Source organism: Erythrolamprus reginae, chromosome 8, assembly GCF_031021105.1.
Source record: "Erythrolamprus reginae isolate rEryReg1 chromosome 8, rEryReg1.hap1, whole genome shotgun sequence".
NCBI lineage: Eukaryota > Metazoa > Chordata > Lepidosauria > Squamata > Dipsadidae > Erythrolamprus > Erythrolamprus reginae.
This window is the reverse complement of record NC_091957.1, coordinates 21801578-21813087: the sequence shown is the minus strand read 5'-3', so window position 1 is coordinate 21813087 and position 11510 is coordinate 21801578. Positions and strand designations below refer to the sequence as shown.

The following is an 11510-nucleotide window of genomic DNA, read 5'->3' as shown; positions in this document are numbered from 1 at the left end:
GAAGGAAGGGAGAAAGACAGAAAAAAGAAAAAGAAAGAAAAAAGAAAAAGAAAGAAAAAAGGGAGGAAGGAAGGAAGGAAGGAAGAAAAAAGAAAGAAAGAAAGAAAGAAAGAAAGAAAGAAAGAAAGAAAGAAAGAGAAAAAGAAGAAAGGTAGGCAGGAAGGATTTGAGGCTCGGGTTGGGTAGATCTTAATAGTAACTAAAACTGATTTTTAGGAAGGTTTAATCTTCTTTCTTTCTCACCTTGTTCCCTGCCAATAAATTTCGGCCATTCAAGAGGACCCAAATTTTGCTTCCTTCTTTTGCAGGAAAGCCCTCCCTTCACCAACCAAATGGGATTGACTTTAAGACTCGTGATGACTTTCCTTTTCCATAACAACCTGCCTCCTGAAGCATCGGATGGCCGAGAGGGTACCAAAATTAGCCAACAGCACTGGAAAAAAGAGAAAAGAAAAAGCAATATGTTACACTAGATTAGATTAAATGTCCTGATAAATGAATAGGATCAAGACATTAAAACGTTTTCCTTAGCAAAGGCACCAAGCCAGCATTAAGCATTTTTTGCACATTCTTTCCCTCTTCTCAGTATTCCTATCGTTCCTGCAATCTGTAAAAGGTTCTTTCTTTTACAACAATAAACTCTGCATTAGCTAAAGGAGGGGAGAAGAAAACATAGGCCTTTAGTTCCCCCCCCCCACTTTTAAAAACCTTCTAGGTTTCCCCAAGCTGCATGCTAGACACGAGGGCTATGAGTTTAAAAACAAAACACGCAAAAAAGAAAAGTGAATTCTGTTTAAAACAGTCTGTCTAGCAGATTTGGGAATCTATTGCAAAGGCCATAACTTTGGGAGTCCTTTGGGAGTTGGGCAGCATATAAATACAAACAAACAAACAAACAAACAAACAAACAAACAGCCTTTTTGAAACGGGAGGGGAAAGGAATGGATGGGAGGGGAGGGAAGATAAGAAGGAAAGGAAAAGATAAGGGAAGGATATCGGACATCAATGCAATCGAGAGAGTCCAGAAATATTTCCCAACAATGTTCGGGTTCGGCAAGTTCAGCCGAATTTTACGCAAAGTTTGGCCGAACCCGAACCGAACCCGAACTCGAACAGGGAATCCCTCCCATGAAGAGATTCCGGGGGCGGAGCTTTGACGTCACCGGCAGGTTGCTAAGGACGCCAAGTTGATCACTTCCTGGATTCCATGGAATCCAGGAAGTGATCACCTTGGCGTCCTTAGCAACCTGCCGGTGACATCAAAGCTCCGCACGCCGAACACAACCCCGAACTTTGCCCGAAGTTTGGAAAAATTTCGGGTTCGTGTTCGGCATACCAAACACCGCAAAATTCAGTACGGACCCGAATTGTGCGGGTTCGGTTCGCCCATCACTAGAGAAGAGTCCTCTATTTCTAAGCTTGCAACAGAATCCCTTATTCCACCAGACTTGGAATTTGGGGCTTAGGAAACTTAGAGCTACGTCACCTTCGATCTGACCTAAATGTAGTTCATAAAATCATCTGCCACTATGTTCTACCTATCAAGAAATACTTCAGCTTTAACCGCAACAACACATGAGCACACAATAGATTCAAAGTCAATGTAAACCGCTCGAAACTCGACTGCAGAAAATACGACTTCAGCAACAGAGCTATCAATGCCCGCAATGCACTACCTGACTCTGTGGGTTCCGCTCCTGATTGGCTCAGACGCGGCTGCTCTTGCTTTGGCGGGAACCGCAAATGTATAAAAGGAGCGGTTTCTCCCAGGTAGAGCAGACGGTACTCGCTGAAAGTCACTTACCTTTCCTGAGCTGAATAAAGGTACCGTTCTCACCTAACCCTGTCTCTGGGTCTACTTCACTTAGACTGTCTACAGTCGACTTCTCCCCGTTCCGAAGAGGTCCTTAAGGGGCTTGCTCAGTGAAGGGCTACCAAAATTTTTACTACCACACTGTGGGCGTGGCTTCTGCAGGACGCCCTGAATTTTCATTCAACATCTTTTAGTGCAAATTGGGGGCTCTGGGGTGGAGCTCCATTTTCGGTACCCTACTGCGTCCCCCCCCCCGTCTGGGCAGCAGCCCACCCCTGGGCATGCATAAGTGCACCAGCGTGCCTACCGTTGCTGTTCTACTGTCCTATTGTCCAAATTTATCTGTGCTTACTTTGCTTTTGTTTATGTTTATACCATACCTATTATCTTGTACACCAGTGTTTCCCAAACTTTTCACATATGTGCACCCCTTCTATAATTTTCGTAATGCTTAGTACCCCTCGTCAAAAAAATGAATGTATTTTAATAACAATCAAGCAGCTAACCACGGTGCAGTGCATATCCCCACCAAACTCCGGTGCAACGTGTACCCCCATCAAACTTTTCCTGTACCCCCTGGGATACGTGTACCACACTTTGGGAAACACTGTTGTAGATGTTTTGACAAATAAATAAGTAAAAGGATAGGAAGAGGGGGAGAGAAGGGAAGGGAAGGAAAGGAGAGGAAAGAAGGAAAAGGGAAGGGAAGGGAAGGAAAGGAGAGGAGAGGAAAAGGGAAGGGAAAGGAAAAAGGGAAGGAAATACCATTTTCTCCTTATATAAATCGCCTCTCGGAATTTGCTTCTTTCTCAAAAAGTGGGAAGGAATGAGAGAAAGAGGGGAGGAGGGGGCTCAGGCCTAGAGCTCCTGCTTTTACATTCTTTAAAAATAAAGTTTATTTTATTTATTTATTTATTTTATTTATTTATTTATTTATTTATTTATTTATTGGATTTGAATGCTGCCCCTCTCCGTGGACTCGGGGTGGCTAACAACAGTGACAAAACAGAATGTAAAAATCCAATACTAAAACAGCTAAAAACCCTTGTTATAAAACCAATCATACATACAAACATACCATACATAAATTGTAGAAGCCTAGGGGGAAAGATTATCTTAGTTCCCCCATGCCTGACGGCAGAGGTGGGTTTTGAGGAGCTTACGAAAGGCAAGGAGGGTGGGGGCTATTCTAATCTCTGGGGGGAGTTGGTTCCAGAGGGCCGGGGCCACCACAGAGAAGGCTCTTCCCCTGGGCCCCGCCAACCGACATTGTTTAGTTGACGGGACCCGGAGAAGGCCCACTCTGTGGGACCTAACTGGTCACTGGGATTCGTGCGGCAGAAGGTGGTCCCTGACATAACCTGGCCTGGTGCCATGAAGGGCTTTATATGTCATAACCAACACTTTGAATTGTGACTGGAAACTGATCGGCAACCAATGCAGACTGCGGAGTGTTGGTGTAACATGGGCACACCTAGGGAAGCCCATGATTGCTCTTGCAGCTGCATTCTGCACGATCTGAAGTTTCCGAACACTTTTCAAAGGTAGCCCCATGTAGAGAGCGTTACAGTAGTCGAGCCTCGAGGTGATGAGGGCATGAGTGACTGTGAGCACTGACTCATGGTCCAGATAGGGCTGCAACTGGTGCACTAGGCGAACCTGGGCAAACGCCCCCCTCACCACAGCTGAAAGATGGTTCTCTAATGTGAGCTGTGGATCGAGGAGGACGCCCAAGTTGCCGACCCTCTCTGAGGGGGTCAATGACTCCCCCCCCAGGGTAATGGATGGACAGATGGAATTGTCCTTGGGAGGCAAAACCCACAGCCACTCCGTCTTATCAGGGTTGAGTTTGAGTCTGTTGGCACCCATCCAGACCCCAACAGCCTCCAGGCACCGGCACATCACTTCCACTGCTTCACTGACTGGACAAGGAGTGGAGATGTAAAGCTGGGTATAAGATATTTTAAGATATAAAGGGAGAAACAGGCCTCTCTGTTTCTCTCTCTCTGCTGTTGGTTTGAAATATGTCATGGCCGTGTTCTTTTTCTTGGGAAAAAAAAAGAAAAGAAAAAAGTAATAAAGAAAAGATAAGGAGTTAAGAGAGGGAATGAAAATGAAGTGAGAATTTAAAAAAAACATATATATATATATTTTAAAAATGCCTCTTTTGGGTGTTCCTCCTGCCCACCTCATTTCAGATGGGGGAACCAGTCGGTCAGCATTCCTGGGTTATCTTTTCAGTTTTGTCCCACCCCAACCCCCCCAAATCTCATTTCTCCCCAAAAAACAGGAACCCTGAGAAGCTTTACCAATCTTCCAAGCATCTGGAGAGTGGAGATCAGAGGTTTTCACAGCCCAAGAAGCCAACGCCACAAATCCCAGACACAGATCCCTGGGGGTGAGGACCAGCTGAAGAGGCCTCTCTGGAAGGAGAAGAAGAAAGGAGAAGGAGAAGAAGGAGAAGGGAAGAAAGAGAAGAAGGAGAAGAAGAAGAAGAAGTGAAGAAAGAAGAAGAAGAAGAAGAAGAAGAAGAAGAAGAAGAAGAAGAAGAAGAAGGAGGAGGAGGAGGAGGGAAGAAAGAAGAAGAAGGGAAGAAGGAGGAGGAGAAGGAGGAGAACAAGAAGCAATGGGTGAACAGGATAGCAGTGTTCCAATATCTCAGGGGTTGCCACAAAGAAGAGGGAGTCAAGCTACTCTCCAAAGCACCTGAGGGTAGGACAAAAAGCAATGGGTGGAAACTAAACAAGGAGAGAAGTAACTTAAAACCTAGGAGAAATTTCCTGACAGTTAGAACAGTTAATTCACGGAAGTGAATGCTCCAACACTGGAAGATTTTAAGAAGATGTTGGATAACCATCTGTCTGAAGTAGTGTAGAGTTTCCTGCCTAAGCAGGGGGTTGGACTAGAAGCCCTCCAAGGTCCCTTCCAACTCTGTTGTTGTTGTTGTTGTTATTATTATTATTATTATTATTATTATTATTATTATTATTATTATTATTATTTAATTTGTACAATGTGTTTGTGGAACAGGGCTCTGGGGTTTATTATGCCCACAGGAGAAATTTTGAGAACTGTTTTTTTCTTCCAGTTATTTGTGGTTTTTTTTTAACCTAATGATAAAAAGTCTGTGTTGCTGCCAATAGTAAGTAAACACAACCCACGTTCAGATCACAGCCAGCCAAATAAAAAAAAGTTTCTTTTCTCAATCTTAATCTCCACTCGGCTGAGGTCGAGGCCCAGCTAGATAAACCACCGTAGGTTTCAAAGGTCGTTCTTGGCTTTTACGTTCCAGAAAAGAGGGATTTTTTAATCTCCTGGGGTTTGTTTGTTGTCTGTCTCTCAAGTGTCTCTGAAGTATAATTCCCCCCCCTTTGGTTTTCACAGATCTCTTCTCTCTCCAAGGTCAGAAGCCCAATTTAGAGTTGGAAATAATCCAAAGGGGTAGACTCGCTTTGAGTCAACATCTTTTGGCCGAATATGCAAAGGGCGCTTTTTGTGTGTAGGTTTTTTTTAGCCTTTCAATGGGCAGTGGGCAAAACTTGCAAGAAACATAGAAACATAGAAGATTGACAGCAGAAAAAGACATCATGGTCCGTCTAGTCTGCCCTTATAATATTTCCTGTATTTTATCTTAGGATGGATCTATGTTTATCCCAGGCATGTTTACATTCAGTGACTGTGGCTTGACCAACCACATCTGCTGGAAGTTTGTTCCAAGCATCTACTACTCTTTCAGTAACATAATATGTTCTCACGTTGCTTCTGATCTTTCCCCCAACTAACCTCAGATTGTTCCCTCTTGTTCTTGTGTTCATTTTCCTATTAAAAACATTTCCCTCCTGAACCTTATTTAACCCTTTAATGTATTTAAATGTTTCCATCACATCCCCCCTTTCCCTTCTGTCCTCCAGACTATACAGATTGAGTTCATGAAGTCTTTCCTGATCAGTTTGATGCTTAAGACCTTCCACCATTTTTGTAGTCCGTCTTTGGACCCGTTCAATTTGATCCATATCTTTTTGTAGGTGAGGTCTCCAGAACCGGACACAAAGTTTTACAACTTTTGCAAAACAAAAGTTGGCCAGAGCTGTATTCATTCAGCTCTCGTAGCATTGCCCTCCTCCTTAATGGATTAGAAAGCAAGGGGTGGGGGGAAACACCTCTTAGATGTCTGCCCTGGCTCGTTCATGGATTTTAATCTTTGTCATATTTTCCTTCCAAGGAAGCACTCCTGCCTCTTCGCTCCAGAGGAGGGAAGAAAATTCAACATTTTTGAAAAAGGAAAGCTGTGTTGTGTGTCTCCAGTCCAGGAGTAGGCTGCTGGGTGTTCACAGGGGTTCGGGAGAACTTCCAGCTAAGATTTATTGCAGTTTAGAGAACACCCCCCCCCAATTCACACCTGGCTGGCCCCACCTGTCTTCGCACTACTACTACTACTTCCACCATTTTTGTAGCCTGTCTTTGGACCCGTTCAATTTTATCCATGTCTTTTTGTAGGTGAGGTCTCCAGAACTGGACACAGTATTCCAAAAGAGGTCTCAGTATTAGTAGCAAATGGAGGTTGAGCCAGAAGCTCAGTTAAGGATGGGGAAAACAATGAATACCTGGTTTAAAGACAGCTACCCCAAGGTGTTCTGGTCTTCTTGGGGATGTTGCATCCAGAGGTGTTGGAGATACGAGCATCACTGTTGCTTGAGATCTTCGGCGCCTCGACCGTGATTGGAGAAAGCGAACTGGCCTACCTACAAGGGATGTTAATGCTCTCATGGCCTTTCCTAACTCTGAAGCCCGCACGGCCAAGATGTTTGTCCTCTGGCTGCTCTTGTCTTGCGGTTGGTGTGCAAAGAAGTGCTCGCACACTTCTGGGAATCCCATGGGATCGGCGTTCACATTGGACGGCAGCTCTTCGAAGTCGTTGAGGGACGTCTCCAAAGGACCGACTTGGCTCCAAGTCTCCTCTTCAGTCATAAACTCACCTACATCCTGGAAGAAATATTCATACATTTCAGGACCCGACATTGCCGGTAGCTGTGATTGATGGCTGGTCTTCCACGCTTTCCCCTCCGGCGATGGTGGCCTCTCGATTTCATGGAGATCATCGGAGAAGAAATAGTCATAGACCTCGGGCCACGTTATGTTAGTTAAAGCTTCTTCTGAAGAGTCGTTCAACTTTGGAGGGTAAGGAACAAGTCCTGGGTTTTCTTGAGTCTTAGTTAAACACTCTCCTTCAAGCGTGACAGCCGTGCCAAGGTGGAGACAAGGTTCTCCATGATTCTGCCTTTCCATCTTTCCTGACGAAGGGGCAGTTCCTCTGTGGTCCACCTCCAGAGAGCCACCTTCCTCTAAACCCCCTGGGCATCCTTCCAACCCATTGTCCTTGGCTTGGTCTACTTCTTGAGGAATATTAGGGATCAAACTCCTACTCTGCTCTTCTCCCATCTCTGTTTTCAGAACATCCCTTTTATTCTTTCTGGAAGTCCTTGCCCTACTGTTGTCCGACCGTGGCATCACCTGGACCGAAGAAAGGGAACGCGTTTTCTGGAATGGGGTCGTCAAGGCAACCTGGAGGGATTCCTTCTCTGGATGACCAGCTTCCCCAGAAGTTGGGGAAAGAACAGAAGAAACCCCGAGGGAACTGGGATCTAGGGCATCATCGCTCCGCTTGGGCAAGGCAGGTTTTCCAGAAATGTCGCTTGTGGATCCTGGGGATTTGCAGGTTGCAGAAGCAGTATGGTCTTGGGGATGGCTTGATTTCAAGACATTTGCTGCTCCCGCCGGACTCTCCATAGTTGCCGCAGGACTCGAACTCAGGGGCAGCGGCACCAGAAATTTTTCTCCCACCTCCAGCTTTGCGTGTGGTTCCTCAGAATCTCCATCTTGGGTGACGTGGGCTTCCGCCTTAGTTTTGGGATCCATGGGACAACCTACTGTTGTTGCTACTACGTCTTCTTCTTCTTCTTCTTCAGCAACAGAGGCAGTGGGTCCTGGCGGCTGAGGGTTCAAAGGGGGGGCAGAGAAGGGGTTTGGGGAGGGCTGGGAAGGAAGGCCTCTGCAGAGAAACCTGCCGACGGAGCTCAAATCAGTTTCGTCTTCGCTGCCTGAGAGAGCATCTTCTGCAAATAGGCGCCCGCCTGGGAGATCATCGGAGGCGAGACGGCTGGCTTTTGGGTGGGCTAATAAGGGGTCCTTCTTCCCGTCCGCCTCCCCTTCCTCTGGATCACTCAGGAGGTGTTCTTCAGCCGCGGCCAAGGCCGGAGGGATCAAGCGGCACTCTTCGGAGACAAAGTAAAATTCAGCCCAATCGCGGTCATTCAGCTGGATGCTGTATTCAAAATTTTCCATCTGGAGAGATGAAATATTCAGTGGAGTTTGGAGGAGGAGGAGGAGAAGGAAGGGATTGGGGAGTGGGGAGAGAGAGAGAGAGAGAGAGAGAGAAGACAGACAGAGAGAAAAAAGAGAGATGGAGAGAAAGAGAGAGAAGAAAGACAGAGAGAGGAAGAAAGAGAAGAGAGACAGGGAGAGAGAGACAGGGAGAGAGAGAAAGAAAGAAGAGAGATGGAGAGAGAATGAGAGAGAGAAGAGAGAGAGAGAGAAAGAAGAGAGATGGAGAGAGAATGAGAGAGAGAAGAGAGACACACAGGGAGAAACAGAAAGAGTAGGTGAGAGAGAAGAGAGACAGAGAGAGAAAGGGAGAGAGAGAAGAGAGACAAGGAGAGAGACAAACAGAGAGAAGACACACACACACACACATACAGGGAGAGAGAGAGAAAGGGGTGGGGAGAGAGAGAAGTTTTGTGAGAACAGAAACAGACCCTTTGGGTAGCTGTACACCTTGATATGTATTTTGGCAGTGTATTTATGGCTGACCATCTTAAAAAACGTAACTCTGGAAGGCAGATAACCGATTCCATAATAAAAAAAGAAAACGGGGACAAAAATATAGTAACAACAATCCAAAGAGCCCCATCACCAAACTTAAAAACAAAGTGCCTGAACAGAAGGGGGAAATGTGAATGGAGTAATAGTAAAGAATAAGGAAGCAATATAAAAATCTCCAGGAGATGGCAGCACTTAGCTGCCCCTTGGTTAATCTCAAAAAAGAGAACCCAGTTTGCAATTGGTGAGGGCTACCACTAAGCCAGTGATTTTCAACCTTTTTTGAGCTGCGGCACATTTTTTACATTTACAAAATCCTGGGGCACACCACCAACCTAAGACACTCTCCTCTCTTTTTCCATCCCTGTCTCCTCCCCCCCCCTTGTGTGTGTGTGTGTATACACACTCTTGAACCATTTCCAAAAACAGGTGAGGGCTGGGTTTTTTCTCTCATTCTTTTGGGTGCTTTTTATCATATGCTTTAAATCAAGAGTCACTTCTCTCTCTCTTTTGTTTCTCTCTCTTTCTTCTCATTCTCTGTCTCAATCATTTTCTCATTTCTCTTTTTTCCTCCCCTTTTTGCTCATTTCTCTCTTTCTCCCTTCCTCTCCTTTTCTCTCTCTCTTGCTTTCTTTCTCTCTTTCTCTCTCACTCTTGCTTTCTCTTTCTTTTCTTTCTCTCTTGCTTTCTCTCTCTCTCTCTTTCTCTCTCTCTTGCTTTCTTTTTCTCTCTTTCTCTCTCTCTTGCTTTCTTTCTCTCTCTCACACACACTCTCTCTCTCTCAGCAAAAAATTGCAAGACCGGAACCTGAGCTTCCTTCTTCGCGGCACACCTGACCATGTCTCGCGGCACACTAGTGTGCCACGGCACACTGGTTGAAAAACACTGCACTAAGCAGGAGTGGCTTCAGACTGATTCAGACTGGTTCACTTGAACTGGTAGCGACCTGCTGGTGATGTCATGATGACATCACCGACCCAGTTTGATTGGTGCCAGCCCATGGGCGCCACCATCTTTTTTGGGGGAAATTTTTAATTTTTAAAAAAATACTGTATATATATAATTTTTTATTTTTTCTTCTTCTTCTGAGCATGCGCAGAAAATGAGTTTCCAGCACTGTGCATGCAGTCGCTATCTTATTTTTGACTCTCTTTTTTTGGATTAATTTTTTTTAAAATTTCTTCTTCTGAGCATGTGCAGAAGTTGAGTTTCCAGCACTGTGTATGCACCAGGCAGGGGTTCCTCCTTACCGCCACTACTGTTGCGATGCGTGCACAGCTCCGGGTGACTGGCGGGAAGGTGGGCGTGTCCCGCCGAGATTGTGCTTCTGCGCATGTGCAGGAAGCAAAATCCTGCGAGTGGATGGGCCACGTGTGCTTGAGATTTCAGTGATTTTTTTTTGCTTCCACCCATGTCAGCTCAGAGAGCACCGAGGACCCCTCATGTCGGCCCTGAGCTACAAATATTCTCCTTTATTGAAATTCACTACAAGGTAGAAAAATAAAATCCTTGTTGGAACTTCATTATCTGGAAGCTAAATCTTGTTGCTTGACTCGGCTGGGGGTAATTTTTGTCTTTCTGAATTGGGACGTTCCTATTGCGCAGGGTCCCCGATCCAGTGAAGGGCTGCAAATTTTTTTACAACCACACTGTGGGCGTGGCTTATTTTGTGGGTGTGGCTTGCTGGCCATTTGGCTGGGTGGCAGTGGCTTGACAATCATGTGACTGGGGAGTGGCTTGAAGGTCATGTGACTGGCTTAAAGGTGGTCGACTTGACGTCACTCATGTCAAGGGTTAAGGTTAGGGTGCCTGGCCTCTCCTCACCTCAAAGAGATCCAATTTCCCTCTCTATTTACTATTACTGAACACCCAAAATATACTCTTTAATTCTATGCATATATGCCGTAAGTGTACATACCTATTACACAGAGGCACACAAAAATATACACTATCTACTATATAAACTATATGTACACACACACAGGTAGGCACAGCTCTTCTAAAATTGTACACATTCAACCTCATTTACTGTGATAGGAAAAACATAGAGCCCAGAAGGGGGAAAAAGAAAAAAAAAGAAAACATTTTCTACAGGTTCTGCGTACCTGACCGTACCTGTAAGAGCCCATCACTGCCCCATTCGTATTCATCATTTATTTCCACCTCAAACACAAGGTCCCCCCCCCCCATCAACAAGACACGGCTTTGCCCAGGAATAAATTGCAGGGGAATTCAAGGACAGAAGCAACTTAGAACTCAGGAGAAATTTCCTGGCGGGGAGAAGAATTCTTCTGTGGGACAAAAATCGTTCGCTGGAGGCTTTTATTTCACTGGATTTAAAAGTCCTTCAGGTGTTTCAACCCACCCAACAGGGCTGCGTTTCAACACCATTCCCCCCCCCCTTCGGAGTCTGAAGGGGTTTGTTTATACCTCCCCATAGCAAAGGGGGAATAAGAAACATGGCCAGCCCCAGAGAGGGAGAGATTCTCTAGATCCTACCTTGCGGAGAGTTTACACCAAGGACGGGGCCATGCTGGGAGGTGCCCGTGAAGCCTCTCCTGGGGAGGCATGATGTGGTGCCCGGTGCCCTTCAGACTGGGAACATGGGCAGCGCCTGCCCGGAAGGGGCCAGCTTTGCACACCCAAAATAGTTCTCTCTCTCTCTCCCTCCCTCTCTCTCTCTCTCTCTGGCTTTCTTCTCTCACTCACTCTCTCTTTCTCTGCGTCTCTTCTTTCTTCTCTCTCACACACACTCTCTCTTTCTCTCTTCTCTCCTTCCCTCACTCTCTGACTTTCTTCCCTCACTAACTCTCTCTCTTCT

At 45.8% G+C, this 11510-nt stretch overlaps 1 protein-coding gene across 1 annotated transcript; it reads right to left on the bottom strand.

The window, feature by feature from the left end:
• Window positions 1–209: 209 nt before the first annotated feature.
• PERM1 (PPARGC1 and ESRR induced regulator, muscle 1) lies at window positions 210–8155 on the bottom strand. Its single transcript, XM_070759245.1, has 3 exons — window positions 6418–8155; window positions 4123–4236; window positions 210–433 (listed from the first exon to the last, which is right to left on the bottom strand). Exons 1-3 carry the CDS (start codon window positions 8153–8155, stop codon window positions 345–347), a joined length of 1941 nt encoding a protein of 646 aa, XP_070615346.1. The 3' UTR covers window positions 210–344.
• Window positions 8156–11510: the final 3355 nt, after the last annotated feature.

Bases quoted from the DNA above. Each gene is read 5' to 3' on its own strand.
- PERM1 (XM_070759245.1), bottom strand. From the start codon at position 8,155: ATGGAAAATTTTGAATACAGCATCCAGCTGAATGACCGCGATTGGGCT. The intron at 4,237-6,417 runs GTATTCATTGTT...TTCTCCTTCCAG, and splicing joins GGTAGCTGTCTTTAAACCAG to AGAGGCCTCTTCAGCTGGTC. The intron at 434-4,122 runs GTAAAGCTTCTC...TCTTTTTTCCAG, and splicing joins TCCAGATGCTTGGAAGATTG to TGCTGTTGGCTAATTTTGGT.